The sequence below is a fragment of the Bos mutus genome, chromosome 28, assembly GCF_027580195.1.
Source record: "Bos mutus isolate GX-2022 chromosome 28, NWIPB_WYAK_1.1, whole genome shotgun sequence".
NCBI classification, from domain to species: domain Eukaryota; kingdom Metazoa; phylum Chordata; class Mammalia; order Artiodactyla; family Bovidae; genus Bos; species Bos mutus.
The window spans coordinates 31,676,220-31,700,810 of NC_091644.1; the positions used below are offsets into that span (position 1 = coordinate 31,676,220).

Genomic DNA, 24,591 nt, shown 5'->3' on the forward strand with positions numbered 1-24,591 from the left:
CCTAGAAACTACATTTATTCCATTTTAGCGATGAGAAGACTGAGGCTCAGAGAAGTTATTAACTTGCCCCAGGCCACACAACCAATGGGCTTCCCTGGTGTCTCAGTGGTAAAGGATCTGCCTGCCAATGCATGAGACACGGGTTCAATCCCTGGGTCAGGAAGATCCCCTGGAGGAGGGCATGGCAACCCACCCACTCCAGTATTCTTGTCTGGGAAATTCCATGGACAGAGGAGCCTGGTGGGCTACAGCCTGTGGAGTAGCAAAAGAGTCAGTGGCAACTTAGAGATTAAACACCAGGACCACAACCATTAAATGATAGAGCCAGGACCTGAATCTGGGACAATTTGAATAGAAACATTAGGTTCCTTTTAATGAATGACCACCTAAAAATGTTATAAAATGCCATAAAGAGGAAGTGTTAGTTGCTCTGTTGTGTCCAATTCTTTGTGACCCCATGGACTGTAGCCCACCAGGCTCCTCTGTCCATGGGATTCTCCAGGCAAGAGTACTGGAGAGGGTTGCCATTCCCTTCTCCAGGGGATCTTCCCGACCCAGGAATCAAACTCAGGTCTCCTGCATTGCAGGCAGATTCTTTACTGTCTGAGCAAAAAAAGAAAAAATGTCATAATATTTAAGCAAATCATATGTCAAGGCTAATATTATAGAGCTATTTAAAATCCTGTTCTTCAAGAATCTTTAATGAGATGGAAAATACCCATGATACCAAAGCATTTGTCGCTCAGTCGTGTCCAACTCTTTGAGACCCCATCGACTACAACCTGTCAGACCCCTCTGTCCATGGGACTCTCTAGGCAAGAATAGTGGAGTGGGTTTCCATTTCCTGCAAAGAAGGGAGGTATGATCCCAGTTTAGAATTTTAGGGACACAAGTCACACACGGATAAGAACCATATCTTAGTTTTTATCTGCTCCCCCAACCCACCAAAGCCCAATACTGTAACTGACATGTAGCAGGAACTCAACATCTGTTGCTAAAATAAATTACCTGTGAGCACAGTTTTTAGAGACCAGGAAAAAATACCCAAAATGTTATCAGTGGTTACTGCTGGATTCTAGATTTAGGGATGCCTTTTGGTTTTTCTTTTTTACATCTGTTTGTATTTTCAAATATTCTATAAATTTGTATTACTTTCAAAATCTGAAAAAAAAAAACACAATGGCTAATTTTAAAGTCTTATATTTAAGCATCTTCCTATACAAGAGATGTAGTTAAGCTCCAGATCAACTCAATATGCAGACTAATATATTATTTATCTTATTCCCAGTTACAGAAAAACTACTTCAGAGCTAGAAAGTGATCATTATCTTTTTATATGCCAGTATCATAAATGGGAACAGGATTTAATATGTGTTACAAATATAAATGGTTTCATCAGCTACAGTTATTAGTAGCTTATTAGGTAGTAAATGGATTTATAAAAGTAAAACATCCACAAAATGTGTCTATTAATGGTTTGTGCACTTTGGATATTAAATGCTGGTGCCACAAGGATTAAAAACCAAATGTGGTGGCTTTTGCAGCAGAATGAGGGTTTCTTGCCAAGGTCATCCCCACACACTGCACATCTACTACGGAGTAGTATTGAAACAGTGCCTCATCTCGGGCGGTTTATTAAGCTTTTTACCTAAAGGAATATTTAGAGTCACTATTATCACATGCATTTTTTTAAAATACTTATTTATTTGGCTGCACCTGGTCTTAGTTGCAGCATGCGGGATCTTTAGTTGTCACATGTGGGATCCAGCTCTCCAACCAGCATCGAACCTAGACCCCCTGCATTGAGAGCTTGGAGTCTTAGACCACCAGGGAAGCCCCCTCCCGCCAACCATGCATTTTTAAAGGCCTAGATTTTTAAATAAACAGTATAAACTAAGGATGAGCCAACTGGTATTTTTATTAGCTCATCATTCTGGACAATTTCAAACAGCAAAACATGGCACAAATCTGATGATAATTCTATTATCAAACTGCCTCCAAAATGACTTCATTTTCTAAACAAATGCTGGCTTCATTGGCCAGATGCTATTGCAGTGACCACTCTAAGAAAACCCTAAAGGGAAAAAAGTATGAACTACACTGAACCAGTCTATTTTAAAAGCAACTTGAGATGTGTGGTGGGCTGGAAGGAAGAGGGAGAAGAGAAAGAGTATCTCAGAGTAATAAAAGGTAAAACGGGGAGGGATGGACTGGGAGTTTGGGATTAGTACCTGCACACTATCCACATACAGAAAGGATAACAACAAGGCCCTACTGTACAGCAGAGGGGACTATATTCAATATCCTGGGATAAACCGTAATGGAGAAGAATATAAAAAAGAATGTATGTGTACAACCGAGTCATTTTGCTGCACAGCAAAAATCAACACAACACTGTAAATCAACTATACTTCAATTTAAAAACGCATTAAAAGTAATAAGATATTATTAATAATAAGATATATTAAAAATAACAAGATGTTTCTTAAAAGGTAAAATGGATGTATTATGCTGTATAATTTTCAATGGAAAAAAAACACTTGACAGGTAGAAAAAAGTGAAGGAGAAAAAGACAGTTACAGTACTTATGGGCCCTAAGTCCTTTTTTTAATAGGCGTAAAAACACAAGAACCGCTTTCCATGATCAAAGGTGTTTTCTCTTAGGAAATGAGGTTTCCTGAACTAAGCCAAGAAGAAATTTCACCAACATAAACACTACCAAATAATCTAGATTTCCAGGAGTTATCAATGCAGGTCAAAGTCTCTGACACGGGTAAGCTTTCACATCAGGCACAGCCTGGTGTTTCTGTCACAATGACCTCAGCTCTTGGGGAAACTACGGGTTGGATCACTGGATCCATTCGGATTCCCTTCGTCCTTGCCTCCTTCTACGAGAAGCTGGAAATGAATCTCTTTCTTTCCCAGAATCCTTGTAGCAAAGAGTGGCCAAAGAAATACAGATGGAAGTTCCAGGACAGAGAATTCTTTGTCACATAAAAAAGCAAAATCTTGAATAAAAAACCATTTTTGTTCTCTGCCCTTTTCCCTGCAGAGACCACAGACTCATCTCAAGGTAGAGTCCTGGCCAGACTGCACCAATGAGGCCACAGCCATCGGCTGGGACGGCCAAGGTCGGGGGGAGAGCTGTTTGGCTCCCTGAAGCCCCTGAGTAGCTCTTGGGGCCTCTCAGCCCCAGATTTTTTTGTTTCATCGGGAAAATAACCCCCTGGCTTGTTTAAGCCACTCTGCGTTGGGTTTTCTGTTAGTCGCAGCCAGATACATTCCTGCCTGTTAAAATCATCGATAGGACAAACTCTTTGTATGTTTTAACTTATCAATGATCAACTTAGCCAAAGTCCCAGAAGTCTTCACAGAGGTAAGACTGACAGAGAGCACTGACTCCCTGCCTCTGTCACAGCATCCTCCCAGGACCCTGCAAAGGATGAAATTAGGACCCCAACCCAGGTCAGCCCCAGAGCAGTTCCCGAGCTCTTTAGTGCTGGGCTCTACATCCCCTGATGTATTTTCCTTTAGCTTATAAAACAGTCTGAACCTTCAGTTCTGCTCTCCAACTCTACTATACTCGTCCTAATAAACTACTCTGATTGGAAGAAGACTTTCACTGTGGGCAGGGGCAATTCATATGCAGTTGTGTTTTTTTTGTTCCTTTTTTAAAGAGAGAGAAAGACTTCCTTGGTGGTCCACTGGTTAAGACTTTGCTTTCCAATGCAGGGGGCCCATGTTCCATCCCTGGCCAGGGAGCTAGGATCCCACCTGCCTCCAGGCCAAAACACCAAAATATAAAAAAAAAAAAAAAACAGAAACAACACTGTAACAAATTCAATAAAAACTTTTAAAAATGGTCCACATCAAAATAAAAAAAAAATCTTAAAAAAAAAAAACCTGGCAAGCATTTGCTTTCTAGTGTTTTGAAATACCTCTCCATCTAGTGTTTTGAAATCCCTCTCCATCACGTGGCACAGGGCTATCGTGACCAAACACTGTGTGCCCGGCCCTGGGCTCAGCATTTCACCCACATCACCTCCTTCTGTGCTCACAACATCCCCAGAAGACAGGACTACCTCGGCCCCCATAGATGAGCAAATAGAACATGTCATCCCAGGTCCCCAGCATTTTCTTCAAAGGTGCCAATGAATGACAAGTTCAGAGCAACATCAAACCACAAGGGAGAGTAACTGATTCTGAGGCTCGTCTTTAGTAAAAACCATAGAAAAGACTGGCTTCAGACCATTTAAGGAATGAAAAATTCTCAAGGCAAGAACCATCACAGCTAAAGACAGTGCAAAGACCTCTCATCCAGCACAAAAGCTAAAATTCCGCACTCGTGTCCAATACAGCTTTTCTCATTATGTACTCAACCACCTTCACAAGGGGCTCACATGCCGGGTACACTGTGAGCTACCAGGAAGGCCAATAATAATATTTAGGTAGCTGTGAATGCTCATTTATCATTTTAATAAATGAACCATTTATTTAATTCATTTAATTCATTTTCCAGTATACTAGACTTTCATTTTCAATAGAAAAATGTGCACTTTATGAACTATAGTTTATAATGAATGTGGTTATTAGTGATTTATCCAGCACTTCCTATGTGGCCAGCGCTGTGATGTTTTACATACATCTTTTATTCTCTGAGTAGTCACAACCAGCACAGGATGTAGGTATGCTCCTACATCAGAATCCTACATCACCCTCTTTCAGAAATGGGCTGCAGGTAATGAATTTTCTCAAGTTCCCTACTTAAAAGTAAGACCGAGACTCAAATCCAGATCTGGCCAAGAGTCCTTTGCTTTCGACCATTAAGCTTCATAAAGTTATTGCATCTGTTCTTAATGTTTACTAGCTTTTATCAAGCCCTAACTAGAAAACTCTATCCAGCTTAGCTCATTTTCATTTTCAGCACTCCTCCATTTTCATATATTTTGGCTTCATCTCTCTCACAAAAGCATCTAAAAAATTATTATCTATTTACCAAATCATAAGACAATCTTCACTAAAGTTTGCCAGATTAAAAAGATATGTAATTATGTAACTGCTGCTCTTACTTTTAATCAACAGTGCGATCAGCTGTTTTAGTAACTAGTTCTGTTCCTCAAGCAAACGGCAGTCAATGAATCCTGTTGTGCCCATCACTGTCAACCTGTAAAAACATGTTTTGCTTCATTTTTTTTTTTTGGCTGTGCCACATGGCATGTAGGGTTGATCTTAGCTCCCCAACTAGGGATCAAAACCACGCCCCCTGCATTGATTGGAAGCATGCAAAGTCTTAACTACTGGACCACCAGGGAAGTCCCAAAATATGGCTTTTAAAGTCTTTAACAGCAATATCCTAAAAGCCCACCAGACATCAACCTCAATTTATAAAAACAGGTCACTGCTTCATTCACTGCCAATACTTCTTTCTATGATAACATATGAGGGATTCTGAACTTTGAAAATGCCTATGAGTCTAAACTTTATGTAGGAGCTTTCAACTGTATGGCATGTGTATACATTTTTCAATGTAAAAATAAAAGTATAATCGTAAGATATAAAACAATCCCAAAAGAAAAAAAAAGGAAAAGTCTAAAATTAACAAATTCCATGTCTGTCTCTCAGGACGTTAGCCAGCACCAGAGCTATATTTCTGACTCTGCTTACCCACTGATTTCCTACATTCTCCCAGACTTTCCTCTAGACCACTCTCCTTCCTCTTTGTAAACCATAACTCACATTTAATTGACTTAATCAATACTACTACCCCACATGAAGTATAAAGTCTAAATTCTGAATATCAGTATTAAGTAAATCAAGAACAATTTTTCTTCATTATTATAATATTGCCCATGTATCTATGCCAAGGTCGACCATCCTCATCAAAACCTTAAACTTGAAAATGAATTTCCATTTATAAAACTGCTGACTAATAAAATCGGTAATCTTCATTTAGATTCAAGCAAAAATGTCAGATACTCTGCATGGCTGTTCCAAAGTAATTATCAGCCAAGAAACAAAAGCAAAAAATTAAAAACTAGTGATTTTTTTTCCTACATTTCTTTAGCCCTAGTAGATTTCATGTGTTATCAATTCTTTGAGGAGTCAATGATCATTCAAGAATGGCATTCATTTCTTTAACCACTACCCTATTGCCCATATTTTAAACTCACTGAATTTTTGGTCCATTGCGTAGAAGAATTTCTCTACTAATAAAAATACAACCCATTAAACATTAACTTACCCCCAGGACAGTCTCTCAGGAAACAAATTCCAAGCATTATAATCACCAATTTGCACTATGTAGACTTAAAGGCAGAGAATCTGATTTATCCTGATTTAAACTGGGAACCTATACACATTTTAAGGCAACTACGTGAAGAAAAATGGCAAATCCAATGCACAATAATCAGAAACCCAACCAGGAAAATAAACACTTTTCTTCATTGGCACTTTTCAAACAAAAAGCTTCTCACCCCAGGACATCTAACAATATTAAAATATTTGTTGACTTTCCAAACTCCTACCTCATTCTTTATTTTACTTCTGCAATTATAAAAATGCAAAATTGTTTCCCTAGATATTCAAATATAGACTGTCAGAAATTGTGCTAGGCATTAGAAATAGATTTAATCCATGCAATAGTATTTATTTATTACTAATAATAATGAAATAATAAAAGCAACTGATTATATATATATATATATATATTAGGCTTCCCTAGTAGCTCAGACAGTAAAGCGTCTGCCTGCAATGCAGGAGACTTGGGTTCAATCCCCAGGTCGGGAAGATCCCCTAGAGAAGGAAATGGCAACCAACTCCAATACTCTTGCATAGAAAATTCCATGGATGGAGGAGCCTGGTAGGCTACAGTCCATGGGATCCCAAAGAGTTGGACACAACTGAGTAACTTCACTGGCACTGATATATATTAAGCTATTACTGTTTACAAAATGGTATGGCAAGTTTTGGTTCATTAGGCATTATCTCTTTTAATTCTCACAAAACTCTGAGAGAAAGGTATAATACTAGAATCAGTCCCATTTTACAGATGGGCAAACTGTGACAGAGAGGTGTTCACAAACTGTCCCAAGATTCCAGAGGGATTTGAACCTAACTCTGAGTGATTCCAATTGCCCACACTTGCTTTAACCACCTAGTATCAAGCAGTGAGACATATGAATATGTTTGGTTCAGAAAACCAGTCTTACTCCTTATTTCATGGTGGTTCTCTAGAGCCTGTTATACAGGATGAAGTAAATCAGAAAGAGAAAAACAAACATCATATATTAACGCATGGAATCTAGAAAAATGGTACTGATGAGCCTATACGCAGGGCAGGAACAGAGATGCAGAAATAGACAACAGACTTGTGGACACAGTGGAGGAAGGAGCAGGCGAGACAAATACAGAGAGGAGCCCTGAAACATCTACCTTACCATGTGTAAAAACTGGTAGCTAGTGGGAAGTGGCTGTCTAACACAGGGAGCTCAGCCCTGCGCTCTGTGACAACCTAGAGGGGTGGGATAGGGTGCAGGGTGGGAAGGAGGTTCAAACAGAGAGGGGACCCATGTATACTTATGGCTGATTCACACTGTTGTGTGGCAGAAACCAACACCACATTGTAAAGCAATTATCCTCCAATTAAAAATTTTCCAAAAAAATAAATAAATAAAACCTGGTGGCTCTAACAAAACTCGACTCTGGGAAGCATGCACGACAAAATGCCTTGGTACACAATGCACTGAGTTCTATCGTCAAATGTGTTCAAATTTACTTTCCTAGAAGGTGCAATTCACTTACCAGTGACTGAAAAGTTAAAGCACTAGGTTAAATTATTAAAGACATCTTTGGAGTTGAAGTGTGAATATTTCATTAACGTGTAGGTTGCTGAAGAAATGCGAACTCTTAAGACGCCTAAGAAACTTTATCACAACAAAGCAATTTTAAACTGTCTCATGTCAGAATATCATATCTACAAAGGGAATCCACTTCTAAAGCTCAGATTATGCAAGACAGCTTCCTAGATGCTTACATCACTTGCCTGTGCGCACAGGCAAGACAGGTAAAGAAGACGCAGTATTATTAGAAGAGCCATCTGTCTTCACAACCCTCCAGATGTACAAAACAAACAAGAAACTTGCTGAAAGGAGAGGTGTGTGTGTTAACAGTTCAACCTAAACAATCTTATACCAATATTTTTTCTGAATAAATTTAATATTTTGTTTTAAAATAGGAACTAGGCAAAAAGAACCAGAACAAATAAAACAACGAACACAAGTTATTGAAATGCAACTGGGGTTTTAAGTTCCAAATCTACTTTGCAATATTCCTACGGGAAGAGTTTATCTCAGAAGTAACGCTCCTAGGACTTTACCTAATTTAAAAGAGGAATAAAAGAGGGGGAAAGACAGAGACAGGACAAGCACAGGGGATGTTTATCAATAAAAATAAGCAACAAGAGAGACAAGTTCGCAGCTCATCCAAAAAACGCCTGCCAAAGACTCCTGCTATTTGTTTCCACCAAGTTATTGTTTTGGAAAACATCTTGTTCTGTCTTAAAAAAATAACCTGTTTAATTGTTCTAAAAAACCACTGCGTTTCAATGGAGGGCTAAAGAGCTCCCACATTTCGATGCACTAACTGATAAAGTCGAAATAAGTTATGCGCCAAGCCAAAAGAGAGCTAGAAAGCTCCTATCCTCCCTGACGTAAGGACACCAGCTACTGAATGAATCCACCACTGCATCCTCAGTGGAAGTAACGCCTGGTCCCTCTACGGTATTTGAAGAACAATCATTCAAACTACCTTATTTCTCTAGATGATGTAAATGTGCCACACTGGCGATTACAAGTAAGCTAGTAATTGACATTTTTAGAGAAGATCAAAATGACCTTGGACATTTTAGTGTTCACTCTAAGAATCCCAATCCTCCCATTAAGAATCAGAATTCGATCCCAGTCCTACATGGTTAAAGCTGTTACGACTGGGAAAGTCCCAGAGAAACGAAGGAGTTTAAAAAAAAAAAAAAAAAAATCCCAAGTTGTGAAAGGCAAAGTCTGACATCCATAATACGGAAAGATTTTTATGAACCAAGTGTAACTCAAGATGTGTTTTATAAGCGTGCCAGGCGATGAACATACACTGTCCTCCAACCCAGCAGACTGCCCTGACACCATCCCCACGCTTTGGCCGCTCACCCCCATCCTGGCCCCTCTCACTCCCGGGTGGAGGGTGGGGGGCGGGAACTCCTGTCTTAAGCCTTGACATCTGCGGAGCGTTTCCCAATAACGAGACAAGGCCCCTCAGCTGGAGGAAGTGAATACTGACAAGAGAAGGGAGAGAAACATGAGACAGAGCTAGAATTCAAGAGTGCCAACGAATAAGGAGAGAGTCACGCATACTCTGTGCCGTCCGACTGGGTCCGGATGGCACAGCCCAGGTGTCCAGACTAAAGTTGGCATCTCCAAAGTCCAAGAATGCAACTTGGGCGCGCGGGTACAAACACGGCCTTCGGCTTTTCTGAAGCCGGTTCAGTCAGCACAGGGTTCCCGGTGCCTGGAGACCTGGAAGGCGTGGAAGGGTGGGGACTCCCGCGAGGTCTCCACTCCCTGGGTGTCCTTCGGCTCCGCGGGGGAAGGGACGAGGAACTAAGTCGACTTTGGGCCGGGCGCTGGGACGCGGGACCAGGATGTTCGGGAAGCTGTCGGGGGCTCGGCCGGGGAGTCCGAGAACGCAGGGGGGATGCCTACCTTGTAACATGGCCTCAAGTTTCTTCCTGTCCACGCGGAAGCGCTCCTCGCTCCACTCGGGGCTGTGCAGGGGCGCCCCGGCGACCAGGTCGTCCTCCGAGCCGGGCATGGGAGAGTCCGTGCTGCGCTCGCTGTTGGAGCCCGGGTCCGACTGCGCCGCCAGGTAGCCGGGCTCGCCCTGGGCGGCCATGGTGGGCGCGCGGCGCTCGGGCTCCGGCTGCCGCCGCTGTTCTGCCTGAGCCGCCGCCGCCGCCGCCTCCGCTGGCCCGCCGGGCTCCGCTGGCTCCCCGCGCCGCGGCGCTAGCTCGTGCCCCCGCGGCCGCCGACGCCGCCGCCAACGCCGCCGCCACGGAACCCCGTGCGCATCCCAGCCCCCGGCGCCGCCTACGCCGCCCGCCGCCCCGGGTCCGGGCCCCGGTCCCCGGCTAGTGGCTGCACCGCCCCCTGCCAGCAACGCCCGCGCGGAATGAGCGCGCCGCGCCGCCCGCGCCTCCATCCGCAGGGCCCCGGCGCCCCCTCCCCGCCCGCCGCCCCTGCAGCCGCGCGCTCATTGGCCGGGCCGGCCCACGGGGAGCCGCGGCGGGCGGGCGGGCAGCCCCTGGCTCGCGCACACACTCGCGCGCACACACTCACCACGTACGCACTACCACTTTACTGCGGTTACACGTCTGAATTTTGTCCCACACACATACTTTCACAGTTCTTCCATCACGGACACTCGCCGAGTTCAAGCACAGCACCCTCCTGAACTCACTCGAAGTACAGACACAGTTCCCCCTCTCTTGACCTACAAACACTACTCTCTCAAAGTCACAGCCCCAGTCGGTCCCACAAGTTTGCAACAGGAGGAAGGAGAAAAAGAGGAGGATTGCGGAAGGAACAACGTCCATCTGTCGCAGACATCACCGTGGTCCTTGCTTCCATGCAGCTCACTCCACTCCGTGCTCAAAGCGGATATCTCCTCTCATCGCAGCCAGTTGCCGGCTAGTTGCACAAGAAATGGACAAGAGGCTTACTCTTTTTATTGTAAGGAATGGGATTTTTTTCCTTTTCCCTTGATTGAGGTGAGAGGGGGAATCATTTTCTGTGTGATTCTCAGGGAACAGATTCAACTAATTTAAAAAAAAAAAAAAAAAAGGAGGGCTCTAGAGAAAAGAGGCTCTGAGATTGCAGAGGAGGTTAGCTGGATTCAGCTGGCGTCTGAGCAGGGCTGTCTTGTCAGAGACTGAGGGCTCTACTCTGTTCCCAAGGTCAGTCTCTCACAGGTAATGGGCAGCAACGAACCTCTGATCCTACCTGCCTAGGCCAGCTCACCCACTGCTACTCAAACTTGGACTTGAAGCACCAAGGAAAAAGAAACTTGCTTGCACCAGGAAATACCACTGGAACTCTGTTTTCCCAGCTCACATGGATTCATACTCTCTTTTGTAACCAAAATTACAAAGTTGAGGGGGGTATGTTTTGTTTGTTTGTTTGTTTGTTTGACTTTTTGGGGAGGGGGTGCTGGGGATGAGAAGGCATTTTGTCACCGGCCACAGAAGGAGACTTACTAGCCTACACAAGGGTCATGCCATGTCATTGGCATGAGCCTGTGGATGATCAGCCTCATGTTTAAGCCTGATCTATGTTTAAACCTCTACTATGTTTAAGATTAATCGAAATTCTTAGAGATTCAGTTGCCTAGCTAAGAGTTGGCTCTGTGCTGAGTAATGTGATGTGATTTGACAGATGAGGAAACTGGAATTGTAAGAAGTCACATGACACGATTAAGGTCACACAGCAGCAGATTATGGAGCTAAGAATTAAACCCAGGCCTGTGAATCTGGCACATAATCTCCACAAAAGCCCTGCCTTGTTGAACAGAGAACCCTCCTGCTCAGAGTCACCTCCTAAGGAACCAAGAGCAGATCTGTAGCTAAACTGTTTGATTCACCATCGTGTTTTCCTTCTCAGAACTTACTATACAAAGCACTAATTTAAGCAGCAAAAGAGTTTATCAAGGAGGCTTCCACCAGGGATGTTTAATGTCTGTTTGTGTCAACAGATATTTTGGGGAACTTCCCTGGTAGTCCGAAGCTGAGACTCCTCACTCCTAATGCAGTGGCCCAGGTTCTATCCCTGGTCAAGGAACTAAATCCCACTAAGATGAGGCCCAGCCAAACATTTTGGAGGGAAACCTACTAAGTAATGGAAACTGTGTTAGGCACAAAGAATAGTGACCAAAAACAAAGAATATCCCTAGGCTCCTGGAGCTGACATTCTAGTGAGAAAGATAGAATGTTAACCAAAAGTAAATGTATAAATCACTCAGAAAAATACAAAATCCCACCTATATTAAACATGACAAATAAGAGACTCAACATAAGAAAAAAGCTGTAATGAGGTAATTGGATTCAGTCAGAGAGGTCAGTGGATGATTCTCTGAGAGAGTGACTCTGGAACTGAGAATAGAAGTTTGAGAAGAAATTAACTGAGCAAGAAAGAAGAGGAAAGAGCCTCCTCTGTAAACTCTCATTTGATCATAATAACACTATCATGATCAAGTATATCACAATTATCCTTTATTTTCCAGTTGAGGAAACTAAGGTACAGGAGATTAAGTAACTTACCCGGATCAGATCAGATCAGTCGCTCAGTCGTGTCCGACTCTTTGCGACCCCATGAATCACAGCACACCAGGCCTCCCTGTCCATCACCAACTCCCGGAGTTCACCCAGACTCAACGTCCATCGAGTCAGTGATGCCATCCAGCCATCTCATCCTCTGTCGTCCCCTTCTCCTCCTGCCCCCAATCCCTCCCAGCATCAGAGTCTTTTCCAATGAGTCAACTCTTCGCATGAGGTGGCCGAAGTACTGGAGTTTCAGCTTTAGCATCATTCCTTCCAAAGAAATCCCAGGGCTGATCTCCTTCACAAATAATATGTAGAACCAGGATTTGAACCTTGGTAATCTCCCTTGAAAATTAGTTTTGAAGAGTGATATGCTTAGCCACTAAGCTACATTGTATCTTAATAGAATTAGTGTAAGCAAAGATATGTGGTTAGAGGAGGCAGCATGGGGAGCTAAAGGAAAACCTGAGCTGAGAATGAGCACAGCTGAGAATAGGAAATTAGATGGTGCTTGCCAAGGCAGGAGAGGTATGTAAGGAACAGAGCTTGTGAGGCCTACAGGCCAAGTTGAGGAGTTCTTCCTTTTTATCCCTAGAGCAGAAGGAAGCCATGTAGAGGCTTTGAGCAAAGGATGATGTACTTAGATTAACACTTTAAAAAGATGGCAGTGGCCACAGTATGGAAAACAGATTGAGGGACTGGATAGAACTAATTAGGTCAATTAAGGAACTATCCAGGAAATTTAGATAAGAGATGCTGGTAGCTTCCCTAGAGAGGTGAAAATGGGGATACATAAGAGGATTTGAGAAATACTTTGGTGGTAAATATCATCAACTAGATGGATGATGGATTGAATATGGGGTGGTAGAAAGGAAAATGTCAAGAATGACTCTAGGGTTCTGGCTAACATAAGTGAAGAGAGTTAAGTGCCCTTAACTGAAATAGGAAACACTGGCAGAGGACTGACTACCTCAGAGGAAAGTTGAACAGGACATATGAGTTGAAACCTCCAAGAAGATATGTGAAGTAAACACTTGGATGTATGGGTCTGGAGTTCAGAAAAGAGGTCTTGGCTAGAGACTAAAATGTATTATTTGTTTATAGGTGGTAATTCTAGTCATGTGCATGGGTGCAATTAAGGAATGAGAGGAGAATTTAAAAGGACCAAGCAAAGAGCCTTTCAGAAATTCTAACAGTTAGTGATCACGTAGATGACAGTATAATGGGAAAGGTGATATAAAAAGTAATGAGAAGGAAAAACAAAGTTTTAGCATGTAAGCACAGGAAAAAGACTATTTCAGAAAGTAAAGTGTGATCATCTTTGTATAATGAGGTCAAACATTTTGGTGGAGGTCACTGGATCTTTAGCAAGAAAACCAGAATGGAATGGTAGAGGAATGAATACAGCTAATGAAATGAGTAAAGACAACAATTTGGGAGATGTTTGGCTGCAAAGGGGAGGAAATAACAGTAGCTGAAGGATAATGTGGGAAGACGTTTCTTCTTTATTGCCTTGGTTGGCATTTAGGCCGGGTGATGATTTAATGAGTGAGGTCTGAGTACTGGAAAAACCACTATATATGATCCAGTTGACAGAAATGGAATATAAAGGAAAAAAAGGAGGGATCATTATTATAGCACTTTGAAAACAAGAGCAGAATAGACTCCAAGATATAAGTAGAGGAGAAACAGTTCATCAGAAGATGAACAGAAGGGTATGAAAATAGGTCCGTTTGTAGATTTCATTTCTAGAACACAAAGGCATCCCTTCTGATGGCTTTTATTTTCCCCCCAAAAAAGTAAAAGTCAAAGTGATCTGTTGAAAGTGTGAGAGGAGAGCTTCCAGAAGTTCGAGAAAAGTAGAGAGGGGTGTGCATGCGTGTGTTTGTGTCCAGAGGTTTTAAAATAGCTTCTGCATCTGTAAAACAAAGAACTGGAATGCTGCTGCTTAAAATCAACTATACTTCAATAAAATTCTTTTAAAAGAGTGAATTCGTACTGTTGAGAGTTCAGTTGATGTTGGTAGTCATAAATTTATAATGGGATCAGCCTGCTTGTCCTGACTTTCTCCACCAGTGCTAAGCTTCTTGGGTGCAGACACAGAGAAACATAGGAGTCCTGCCAAATAGATGAAACACCAGGAGCTTGAAGGCAATAAAACAGGGCCTGATAGAAAATAATTTTCAATGTAGAAGCTGAAACTTCTTCAATGCAGAAGTAGAATCTAGCAAAACTATCTATCAAACATGAGGACAAATTCATGCATCCATATGAACGGTCTCAAAGACCTCTCCTCATATCTATCTGAAAAAGCTGTTAAAGGTTACATGCCACCCAAACATGGGAGTCAATCAAGATGAAAAGAAAAACTTACAACATGGAAAATAAGAGATCCAGTCCGTAATAGAGGCAAAGGAGCTCCACAGAATAATGATGAATGGAGAGCAAAAATTGCAATAGGTCAGGAGTCTGAGGGGTTGAGATTTCTTCTAGATTAAATAGACTTTCTTGAGTATGAACGTATTCAGAGATTAAGAAAGTTCATGGAAATTTTGGGGTCATATTCATGACTGGGTCATATAAAACTATTCAGTTCAGTTCAGTTCAGTCACTCAGTCGTGTCCAACTCTTTGCGACCCCGTGAATCACAGCACGCCAGGCCTCCCTGTCCATCACCAACTCCCGGAGTTCACTCAGACTCACGTCCATCGAGTCAGTGATGCCATCCAGCCATCTCATCCTCTGTCGTCCCCTTCTCCTCCTGCCCCCAATCCCTCCCAGCATCAGAGTCTTTTCCAATGAGTCAACTCTTCGCATGAGGTGGCCAAAGTACTGGAGTTTCAGCTTTAGCATCATTCCTTCCAAAGAAATCCCAGGGCTGATCTCCTTCAGAGTGGACTGGTTGGATCTCCTTGCAGTCCAAGGGACTCTCAAGAGTCTTCTCCAACACCACAGGTCAAAAGCATCAATTCTTCGGTGCTCAGCCTTCTTCACAGTCCAACTCTCACATCCATACATGACCACAGGAAAAACCATAGCCTTGACTCGACAAACCTTTGTTGGCAAAGTAATGTCTTTGCTTTTGAATATGCTATCTAGGTTGGTCATAACTTTCCTTCCAAGGAGTAAGCGTCTTTTAATTTCATGGCTGCAGTCACCATCTGCAGAGATTTTGGAGCCCAGAAAAATAAAGTCTGACACTGTTTCCACTGTTTGCCCATCTATTTCCCATGAAGTGATGGGACCAGATGCCATGATCTTCATTTTCTGAATGTTGAGCTTTAAGCCAACTTTTTCACTCTCCACTTTTACCTTCATCAAGAGGCTTTTTAGTTCCTCTTCACTTTCTGCCATAAGGGTGGTGTCATCTGCATATCTGAAGTTATTGATATTTTTCCCGGCAATCTTGATTCCAGCTTGTGTTTCTTCCAGTCCAGCGTTTCTCATGATGTACTCTGCATATAAGTTAAATAAACAGGGTGACAATATACAGCCTTGACGAACTCCTTTTCCTATTTGGAACCAGTCTGTTGTTCCATGTCCAGTTCTAACTGTTGCTTCCTGATCTGCATACAGATTTCTCAAGAGGCAGGTCAGGTGGTCTGGTATTCCCATCTCTTTCAGAATTTTCCACAGTTTATTGTGATCCACACAGTCCAAGGCTTTGGCATAGTCAATAAAGCAGAAATAGATGTTTTTCTGGAACTCTCTTGCTTTTTCCATGATCCAGCGGATGTTGGCAATTTGGTCTCTGGTTCCTCTGCCTTTTCTAAAACCAGCTTGAACATCAGGAAGTTCACGGTTCACATATTGCTGAAGCCTGGCTTGGAGAAATTTTGAGCATTACTTTACTAGTGTGTGAGATGAGTGCAATTGTGTGGTAGTTTGAGCATTCTTTTGCATTGCCTTTCTTTGGGATTGGAATGAAAACTGACCTTTTCCAGTCCTGTGGCCACTGCTGAGTTGTCCAAATTTACTGGCATATTGAGTGCAGCACTTTCACAGCGTCATCTTTCAGGATTTGGAATAGCTCAACTGGAATTCCATCACCTCCACTAGCTTTGTTCGTAGTGATGCTTTCTAAGGCCCACTTGACTTCACTTTCCAGGATGTCTGGCTCTAGGTCAGTGATCACACCATCATGATTATCTGGGATGTGAAGATCTTTTTTGTACAGTTCTTCTGTGTATTCTTGCCACCTCTTCTTAATATCTTCTGCTTCTGTTAGGCCAATACTATTTCTGTCCTTTATCGAGCCCATCTTTGCGTGAAATGTTCCCTTGGTATCTCTAATTTTCTTGAAGAGATCTCTAGTCTTTCCCATTCTGTTGTTTTCCTCTATTTCTTTGCATTCATCGCTGAGGAAGGCATTCTTATCTCTTCTTGCTATTCTTTGGAACTCTGCATTCAGATGCTTATATCTTTCCTTTTCTCCTTTGCTTTTCGCTTCTCTTCTTTTCACAGCTATTTGTAAGGCCTCCCCAGACAGCCATTTTGCTTTTTTGCATTTGTTTTCCATGGGGATGGTCTTGATCCCTGTCTCCTGTACAATGTCACGAACCTCTAACCTAAATTATAACTAGATTAGGAATTGGCAGTTTGGGAAGCAGACTTGTGAGTAGTGGGGAGTTTGGGGAGGCAGTAGTAAACAGTGTTAAACCTCATCTGCTTTAGAGTAACATCAATAGATAATGACTAAAACTTTTAAAATCAAGAAGTAGCAGTATATGCATGTTATTTGGAGATATGGAGGTAAAAATGGAATGGAGCTGAAAGTTTTGGAAATGGCTGCCTGTAGGAAATGGGAAACGGGAAAGGCATATTGTACTTAAGGTGGTTGTTACACAAGTCTCCTAGAACAATTTGATTCTTTAAACCATATGGATGCATAACTTTAATTATAAAAAAGCTAATGAAGTAATATATAATAGTGTTACTGAAGAGTGAAGTGAAGTGAAGTGGCTCAGTCATGTCCGACTCTTTGCGACCCATGGACCACCAAGCTCCTCCATCCATGGGATTCTCCAGGCAAGAATACTGGAGTGGGTTGCCATTTCCTTCTCCAGGGGATCTTCCTGACCCAGGGATCAAACCCAGGTCTCCTGCATTGCAGGCAGACGCTTTAACCTCTGCGCCACCAGGGAAGCCATTACTGAAATGGTATATAAATAACAGAACCTTGAATTCACAACTTTGAGTGCTGTGCTCTTTCTACAAAAAATGAACCAGAGTTGGTTGTTGTTATTGTTGTTTAGTCACTAAGTCATGTCCAACTCTTTGCAACCCCATGGACTGCAGCACGCCAGGCTTCCCTGTCCATCACCAAATCCCAGAGCTTACTTTGAGTCAGTGATGCCATCTGACCATGTCATCCCCTTCTCCTCCTGACTTCAAATTTTTCCCAACATAAGGATCTTTTCCCATGAGTCTTTTCTTCGCATCAGATGGCCAAAGTATTGGAGTTTCAGCTTCAGCATCAGTCCTTCCAGTGAATATTCAGGACTGATTTCCTTTACAATGGACTGGTTGGATCTCCTAGGAGCCCAAGGGACTCTCAAGAATCTTCTCCAACACCACAGTTCAAAAGCATCAATTCTTCAGCATTCAGCTTTTTATAGTCGAACTCACATCCATACATGACTACTGGAAAAACCATAGCTTTGACTAGATGGACCTTTGTTGGCAAAATAATGTCTTTCCTTTTCAATGTCTTTTTAATACATCTAGGTTGGTCATAGTTTTCTTCCAAGGAGCAAGTCTTTTAATTTCATGGCTGCAGTCATCATCTGCAGTGATTTTGGAGCCCCAAAAAAGAGTCAGCCACTGTTTCCACTGTTTCCCCATCTATTTGCCATGAAGTGATGGGACCGGATACCATGATCTTCGTTTTCTGAATGTTGAGCTTTAAGCCAACTTTTTCACTCTCCTCTTTCACTTTCATCAAGAGGCTTTTTAGTTCTTCTTTGCTTTCTGCCATAAGGGCTTCCCTTGTGGGTCAGCTGGTAAAAAATCTGCCTGCAGTGCGGGAGACCTGGGTTCAATCCCTGGGTTGGGAAGATTCCCCTGGAGAAAAGAAAGGCTACCCACTCCAGTATTCTGGCCTGGAGTTTGCTCAAATTCATGTCGATGGAGAACACGATGCTATCTGACCATCTCATCCTCTGCCACCCCCTTCTCCTTTTGCCTTCAGTCTCTCCCAGGATCTTTTCTAAGGAGTTGGCTCTTCACATCAGGTGGCCAAAGAATTGGAGCTTCAGCTTCAGTATAAATCCTTCCAATGAATATCCATTGTTGATTTCCGTTAGGACTGACTGGTTTGATCTCCTTGCTGTCCAAGGGACTATCAAGAGTCTTCCCCAGCATCACAACTCAAAAGCACCAACTGTTCAGTGCTCAGCCTTCTTTATGGCCAGAGTTAGAATAACTGACAACCGTCTTTGTTTTCATTAAGTATATTTGTTTTGCCTTTATCTTCCTATGTCATTCAAGAAAAGAATAAATTTCAGTTACTCAGAAGGATAGGAATAGGTCAGATGCCAGATAATCAACTGTGTAGAATTTTTAAAGGAGTAGGGCTTTCAAAAAGAAAAATCCCTAATGCTAATAAAAATGTATTTGTCCTTCTTTCCTAAGGTGGAAAATAAAAACTGCTTATATTTCAAAAACAGAAAGAAAGAAACAGAAAAATCCCTGGGAAAAAACTTAAATAACTAAAATTACCTTAAATCTTCAAGTTTACAATATATGAAAAACCATAAGACATTAAATGAAAATAAGAAGTGACAGTTATCTTACATTTACTTTAGAAATGGATGCTGAACTCTGATTAGTGGTCATCTAATGAAAAAACTCCTCTAAGAAGTTTTACAGTAAAATGGATCAATATTCTTTTCCAGATTCTCTTAATGAGTTTCCCTGAATTAATTTCTTCTAAGACACAGTACAAAACTATTGATCCTGACCTTACATATTTTTGTAAGAGTTTCAGAAATGTACATTAATAACTACTTTTCTATTTCATTTTAAATCCTTGGCCTTTCAATTTGAATAATCTCAATATATGGACAGAGATTATATTCAATTAAATGGCCTACAGAGCTCCTAGCAGGCCCCTGTTTAGCAATCCCAACTCATTCTCCTTTTACATTTCGCAGTCCAGCAATATGGAATAGTTTGTAATTCCTTGTCCAGTCCTGCTCTCTCATCAGAGCTCTATGCTTTGCAAACAGTATTCCTCCAACTAGAATATTTTCTCCCCTTTCATTCACCCGACCTTCACAAGCACCTCACCAGCAGACTGATGTAGGTTCTCTTTACCTTTTGTTTCCAATGAGTGCTGTGCTTATTCCCATTAAAACAATTATCTTTGCATGTATTATCTTCATCATTATATCATCACTATTATGGATCTGATACCTGAGTTCCTGAATGCAGGAAATGTATCTTTACATTATTGTGTCTCCAACACTCAGCAATTCCCTGGTATAGGTTGCTGTGCTGTGCTTAGTCACTCAGTTGTGTCCGACTCGGTGACACCATGGACTGTAGTCCCCCAGGTGCCATTTGTCCATGGCAATTCTCCAGGCAAGAATACTGGAGTGGGTTGCCATGCCCTCCTCCAGAGGACCTTCCCAACCCAGGGATCAAATCCAGGTCTCTCGAATTGCAGGCGGATTCTTTACCTTCTAAGCCACCAGGGAAGCTGGTATAGATTCACCATGCAACTAGAAACATGTTTAAAAATCATTTTGTGATATAGTTTGGATAACTGTGTAACCAGAGTTCAACTAAGTTGAAGAAGAGCATAAAAAGAAAATTTAGAAAACTCTAATGCCAGAATTATAAGCAGCTGATAGGAAGTTCTCTTCTTAATTTGCAGCTAAGGAAGGAGTCTGGAGAAATGAGACAAATTGATTACTGGAGTGCCACATTATGTGAAAGTCAACTTAGAAGCATGCGTGCTGAACCTGCAAAGTTATCTGGTCCAGTCCTACGTCACAGCTCAAAAGACTGAGACCAAAAGACTCAAAGAGAAACAAAGTTGTGCAAAGATATGCTTAAAACTTACGAAAAAGATGATTTTCAGCAAAGAATCATCAAAGAAACTAGTTGTTTCATCTTTTTTTTTTTTTTCACTTTAACTTTTCACTGAAACTTTTTGGCCCAAAAATGATGGTTATGGTATGGCACAGTATACTTCAGAGGTGTTAAGTGAATGTGCTAAAACTGTATAAAATTTCCCTGCAATGTCAAGTGAAGCCAGCAGCAAAGAGTCCGATATTCTATTTATAGATGATTCAAGGAGGAGGCTTATTTGAAATAAACACAAATGAAGCGGTAAAGGAAGATGAGCATACCACGTATAGTGGGAATGTCTTTTCAGACTAACAATAATGCCAAATACTTATCGGGCGTTTATACATTTGCTGGACACTGTGAATTATCTCATTTGGTTCTCACCACAATCCTGTGAGATTGATTACAACTATTATCTCCATTTTAAAGAAGAGAATAGCTAAGGCCTTGAGAGGATAACGTGCCTGAAGACCCGCAGCCTGGAGTGGTTGTGACTGAAACACAGAGACACCTGACAGAGATGATGTTCTTAACCATCACACTGGCTTTCTCTCCTATCTGGGCCTGATTCCATGCAGGTACTGCAAACTGTTAGACGTGGAAGAAACCTGAGACTCACTGATGCTGGCAGTTTTCACATGTAAAAAGTAGGCTCTGTGTTTCACATAAATTCTAATGCAGAACGTCTTACAGAAAACTAATAATAACTGAGTTAGTCTGGTCAGAAAAGGACAGGGGAGTCTCACTAGCTCAGTTCTTGCCTTTTCCTTCCATGATCCCAGGGTTCCAAAGGCACACAAAACTACTGATCTTTCTCTCTCTCTCTCTCTTTCTCTCTCTCTCTCTCTCTCTCTCTCTCTCACACACACACACACACACACACGTTTATACCTGGATACAAAAAAAGAACGCGTGCTCAGTTGTGTCCAATTCTGCCACCCCATGGACTGCAGCCTGCCAGGCTCCTCTGTCCATGGGATCATCCCAGTGAAGCATACAGAGTCAACGTGACTTGCCTGAATTCCACACCTCAAAGCATCAAGGCATGTTCAGGGTTCTACCACTTTCTCATCCGAAAAAGAATGGTTTTGTGTTTTCCAGAAGTCAGGGGCAGAGAATATCTAGTTGCAAGAGGACATTCTAGGAATCTCTTACTATTTCAATAAAATAGGCTTCTGATAGAGAATATTACAAAAAGTGAAAGTCTTCATTGGGGTTTCAACACTGGGGAATGGGGAAAATCGAAAAGAGAATAGAAAGGATCGAAATGAAAGAAGAAAGTTAAACAGAGGACAGAAGAAAAGAAGAAGGAAACAAACTTTCCCAGTCACTTACTGGAATTCTAACATTGCCCAATACTCCACTTTACCAAAATGGGAAAGGGAAAAAAAAAGCTAGCAGTAGGGCATTGAAACTACCACCCCTGAAGATATGCAAGCCTCTGCCTCACAGCTTCTGCAAGTTTCTGTCCAAGTTTCAAAGCACATGTTGATTGTGCTTTTGATCTGCACTACCAGTATTTTACCCTGTCATCCAGGGTATCTGGACTAACATTCATGCATAAATTTATTCGCATGAAGCCCTGGGACTGAGGAAGATGGAATGTTTAGCTAAAAATCAGAGTAAGCGTGTGCAAAATTGTACCTTCCTGGACTTTTTTTTTTTCCAGATAAATGGACAGTCTACTGGCAATGTGACTCTCAGATCTAGCCAGAAATGGAGCCATAAAAGCATCCAGACTTCAAGGATGTGAAAACTGGCTCCACTTCTAACACTGCACTCAGTTACAAGATAAATTCCACCAATGCCACTTATGTGCTAAACCTCACATCAAATGAGAAGAAAAAGATTCCAGAAACAAGCACTGATGGAGCATTGAAAATGAGCCTTCCTGGGCAGCTTGTTGTGGCAAGAATGGTTCGCAGCAGGAAAAGTGTGGGTCATCAAAGGAAGGACCAGGCCCCAAAACTATAGAGACACCAGTGGGCAAATCCATGGCACAAATTCTGCCAAACCCTCAACTTCCAGTCACAGATGACATTACTAGCTGATCACAGCCCCTTCCACTCCAGCTCAGGAAATGCTTCTCAGTGAGTCCAAAGAGCCAAGACAAATCATTTGCAGTTGACTCCGCATATAAAACTCCATTGCCATGTTGGATCCAGTGCTGTGGTTAAGGGATTAGAAGATGAATAATCATTCAGCTGGACCCAGGCTGTTGGCCTGTCCTTCAGAGAAGGTGAGCCTAAGAGCAAAGGAAGTAAATATCCTACTCTATCAGCCAGCTGTTCCCTTCATGATCCTTGTGTTTTTGTACAGAGAAAATGAATGGGAATTAAATTGAATTTACTCCACGTTCAGAATGTGGTAGTGAGCTACGTCCATGTAGAACTACCAGTATGTACCTGCTCACACTCCTGAACTGGACATCAGGAGACCTGGATTTTAATCCCCATTCTTTCACTAATTCTGTAACTTTAGGCAAGTCTCTTAATTTTTAAAACAATTTTGGCCACACCCCACCCACAGCATGTGTGGTCTTATTTCCCCCGCCAGGGACTGAACCTGTGCCTTCTGCATTAGAAGTTGGAGTCTTAACCACTGGACTGCCAGGGAAGTCCCAAGTTTCTTAATTTTGTTGGGCCTAATTTCCTTACCTGTAAATATTGGGTACAGGTTGATGTGAACTATATCAATTTTCAGGTTCCTTCCTACTTTAAATTTCCATGACCTAAAGAAAGTGCTCACTTATTACTCAGTTCAGCAACAGGCAGTTTCTAGGTAGAAATGGTTCATCTAAAGAACAATGAACAGAGTAAAGGAAGTCAGGAAGACTATCAAAATTCTATGTGGTAGAAATAGTAGCCCATAAAGGTAAAGGCTACTCAAAGTCAGTGTCACAAAGAGGTGGAAAACATAGACACTCAAATCAGAGGCCCTGCATTCCAGGTCAGATGGCATAGCCATTACTTTTATTTGTTGTTGTTGTTCAGTCGCTCAGTAGTGTCTGACTTTGTGATCCCATGAACTGCAGCATGCCAGGCTTTCCAGTCTTTAACCATCTCCCGAAGTTTGCTCAGACTCATGCCCACTGAGTCGCTGATGCCATCCAACCATCTCATCCTCTATTGTCCCCTTCTCCTTCTGCCTTCAATCTTTCCCAGCATTAGGGTCTTTTCTAGTGAGCTGGCTCTTTGCATCAGGTGGCCAAAGTATTAGAGCTTCAGCTTCAGCATCAGTCCTTCTAATGGATATTCAGGATTCATTTCCTTTAGCATTGACTGATTTGATCTCCGTGCAGTCCAAGGGATTCTCAAGAGTCTTCTCCAACACCACAGGTCCAAAGTATCAATTCTTTGGCATTCAGCTGTCTTTATAACCCAACTCTCACATCCATACATGACTACTGGAAAAACTATAGCTTTGACTTGATGGACCTTTGTCGGCAAAGTAACATCTCTACTTTTTAATACACGGTCTAGGTTGGTCATAGCTTTTCTTCCAAGGAGCAAGTCTCTTTTCATTTCATGGCTGCAGTCACCATCTGCAGTGATTCTGGAGCCCAAGAAAATAAAGTCTGTCACTGTTTCCATCATTTCCCCTCTATTTACCATGAAGTGACGGGATCAGATCCTATAATCTTTGTTTTTTGGATGTTGAATGCCAATGCTGATGGATAGGAGAGATGCGGGTTCAACCCCTGGGTTGGGAAGATCCCCTGGAGGAGGGCCACCAACCCACTCCAGTATAACTGCATTACTTTCATGCCCTGTGCATTGGCTGTTTCTTGCTGTGTAACAAATCACCCCCAGATTAACAACTTAAAACAATGAACATTATCTGTGGATTTTTGTGGGTCAAGAATCCTAGCATAACTTAGCCAGGTGTCTCTGGCTCGAAATCTGTCTAACACTGCAATCAAAACGTCAACTGGAGGTACTTCCCTGGTGGTCCAGTGGTTCAGACTCCATGCTTCCACCACAGGGGCCACAGGTTCGAGCCCTGCTTGGGGAACTAAGATCCCTGTCTGCCACATGATGCAGCCGAAAAAATAATAATTTTTTAAAAGTCTACCTGAAATGGTGTATTGTCTCTGAAGAGCATCATACTTAAAATGAAAAATAACTTTGGAAAAATTAATAAAAATTTAATTGTCT

At 42.1% G+C, this 24,591-nt stretch overlaps 1 protein-coding gene across 4 annotated transcripts in view; it reads right to left on the minus strand.

Moving 5' to 3' along the window:
• Positions 1–10,687, minus strand: part of BICC1 (BicC family RNA binding protein 1) — a 352,248-nt gene extending 341,561 nt beyond the window's left edge. Inside the window, exon 1 of one of the 4 annotated variants that reach the window (XM_070364951.1) lies at positions 9,750–10,687. In XM_070364951.1, coding sequence (XP_070221052.1) covers positions 9,750–10,245 — 496 coding nt within the window. In that variant the 5' untranslated portion in view covers positions 10,246–10,687. The remainder of the gene's footprint in view (positions 1–9,749) is intronic. The other 3 variants (XM_070364950.1, XM_005898905.3, XM_070364952.1) reach the window with 3 other exon arrangements.
• Positions 10,688–24,591: the final 13,904 nt, after the last annotated feature.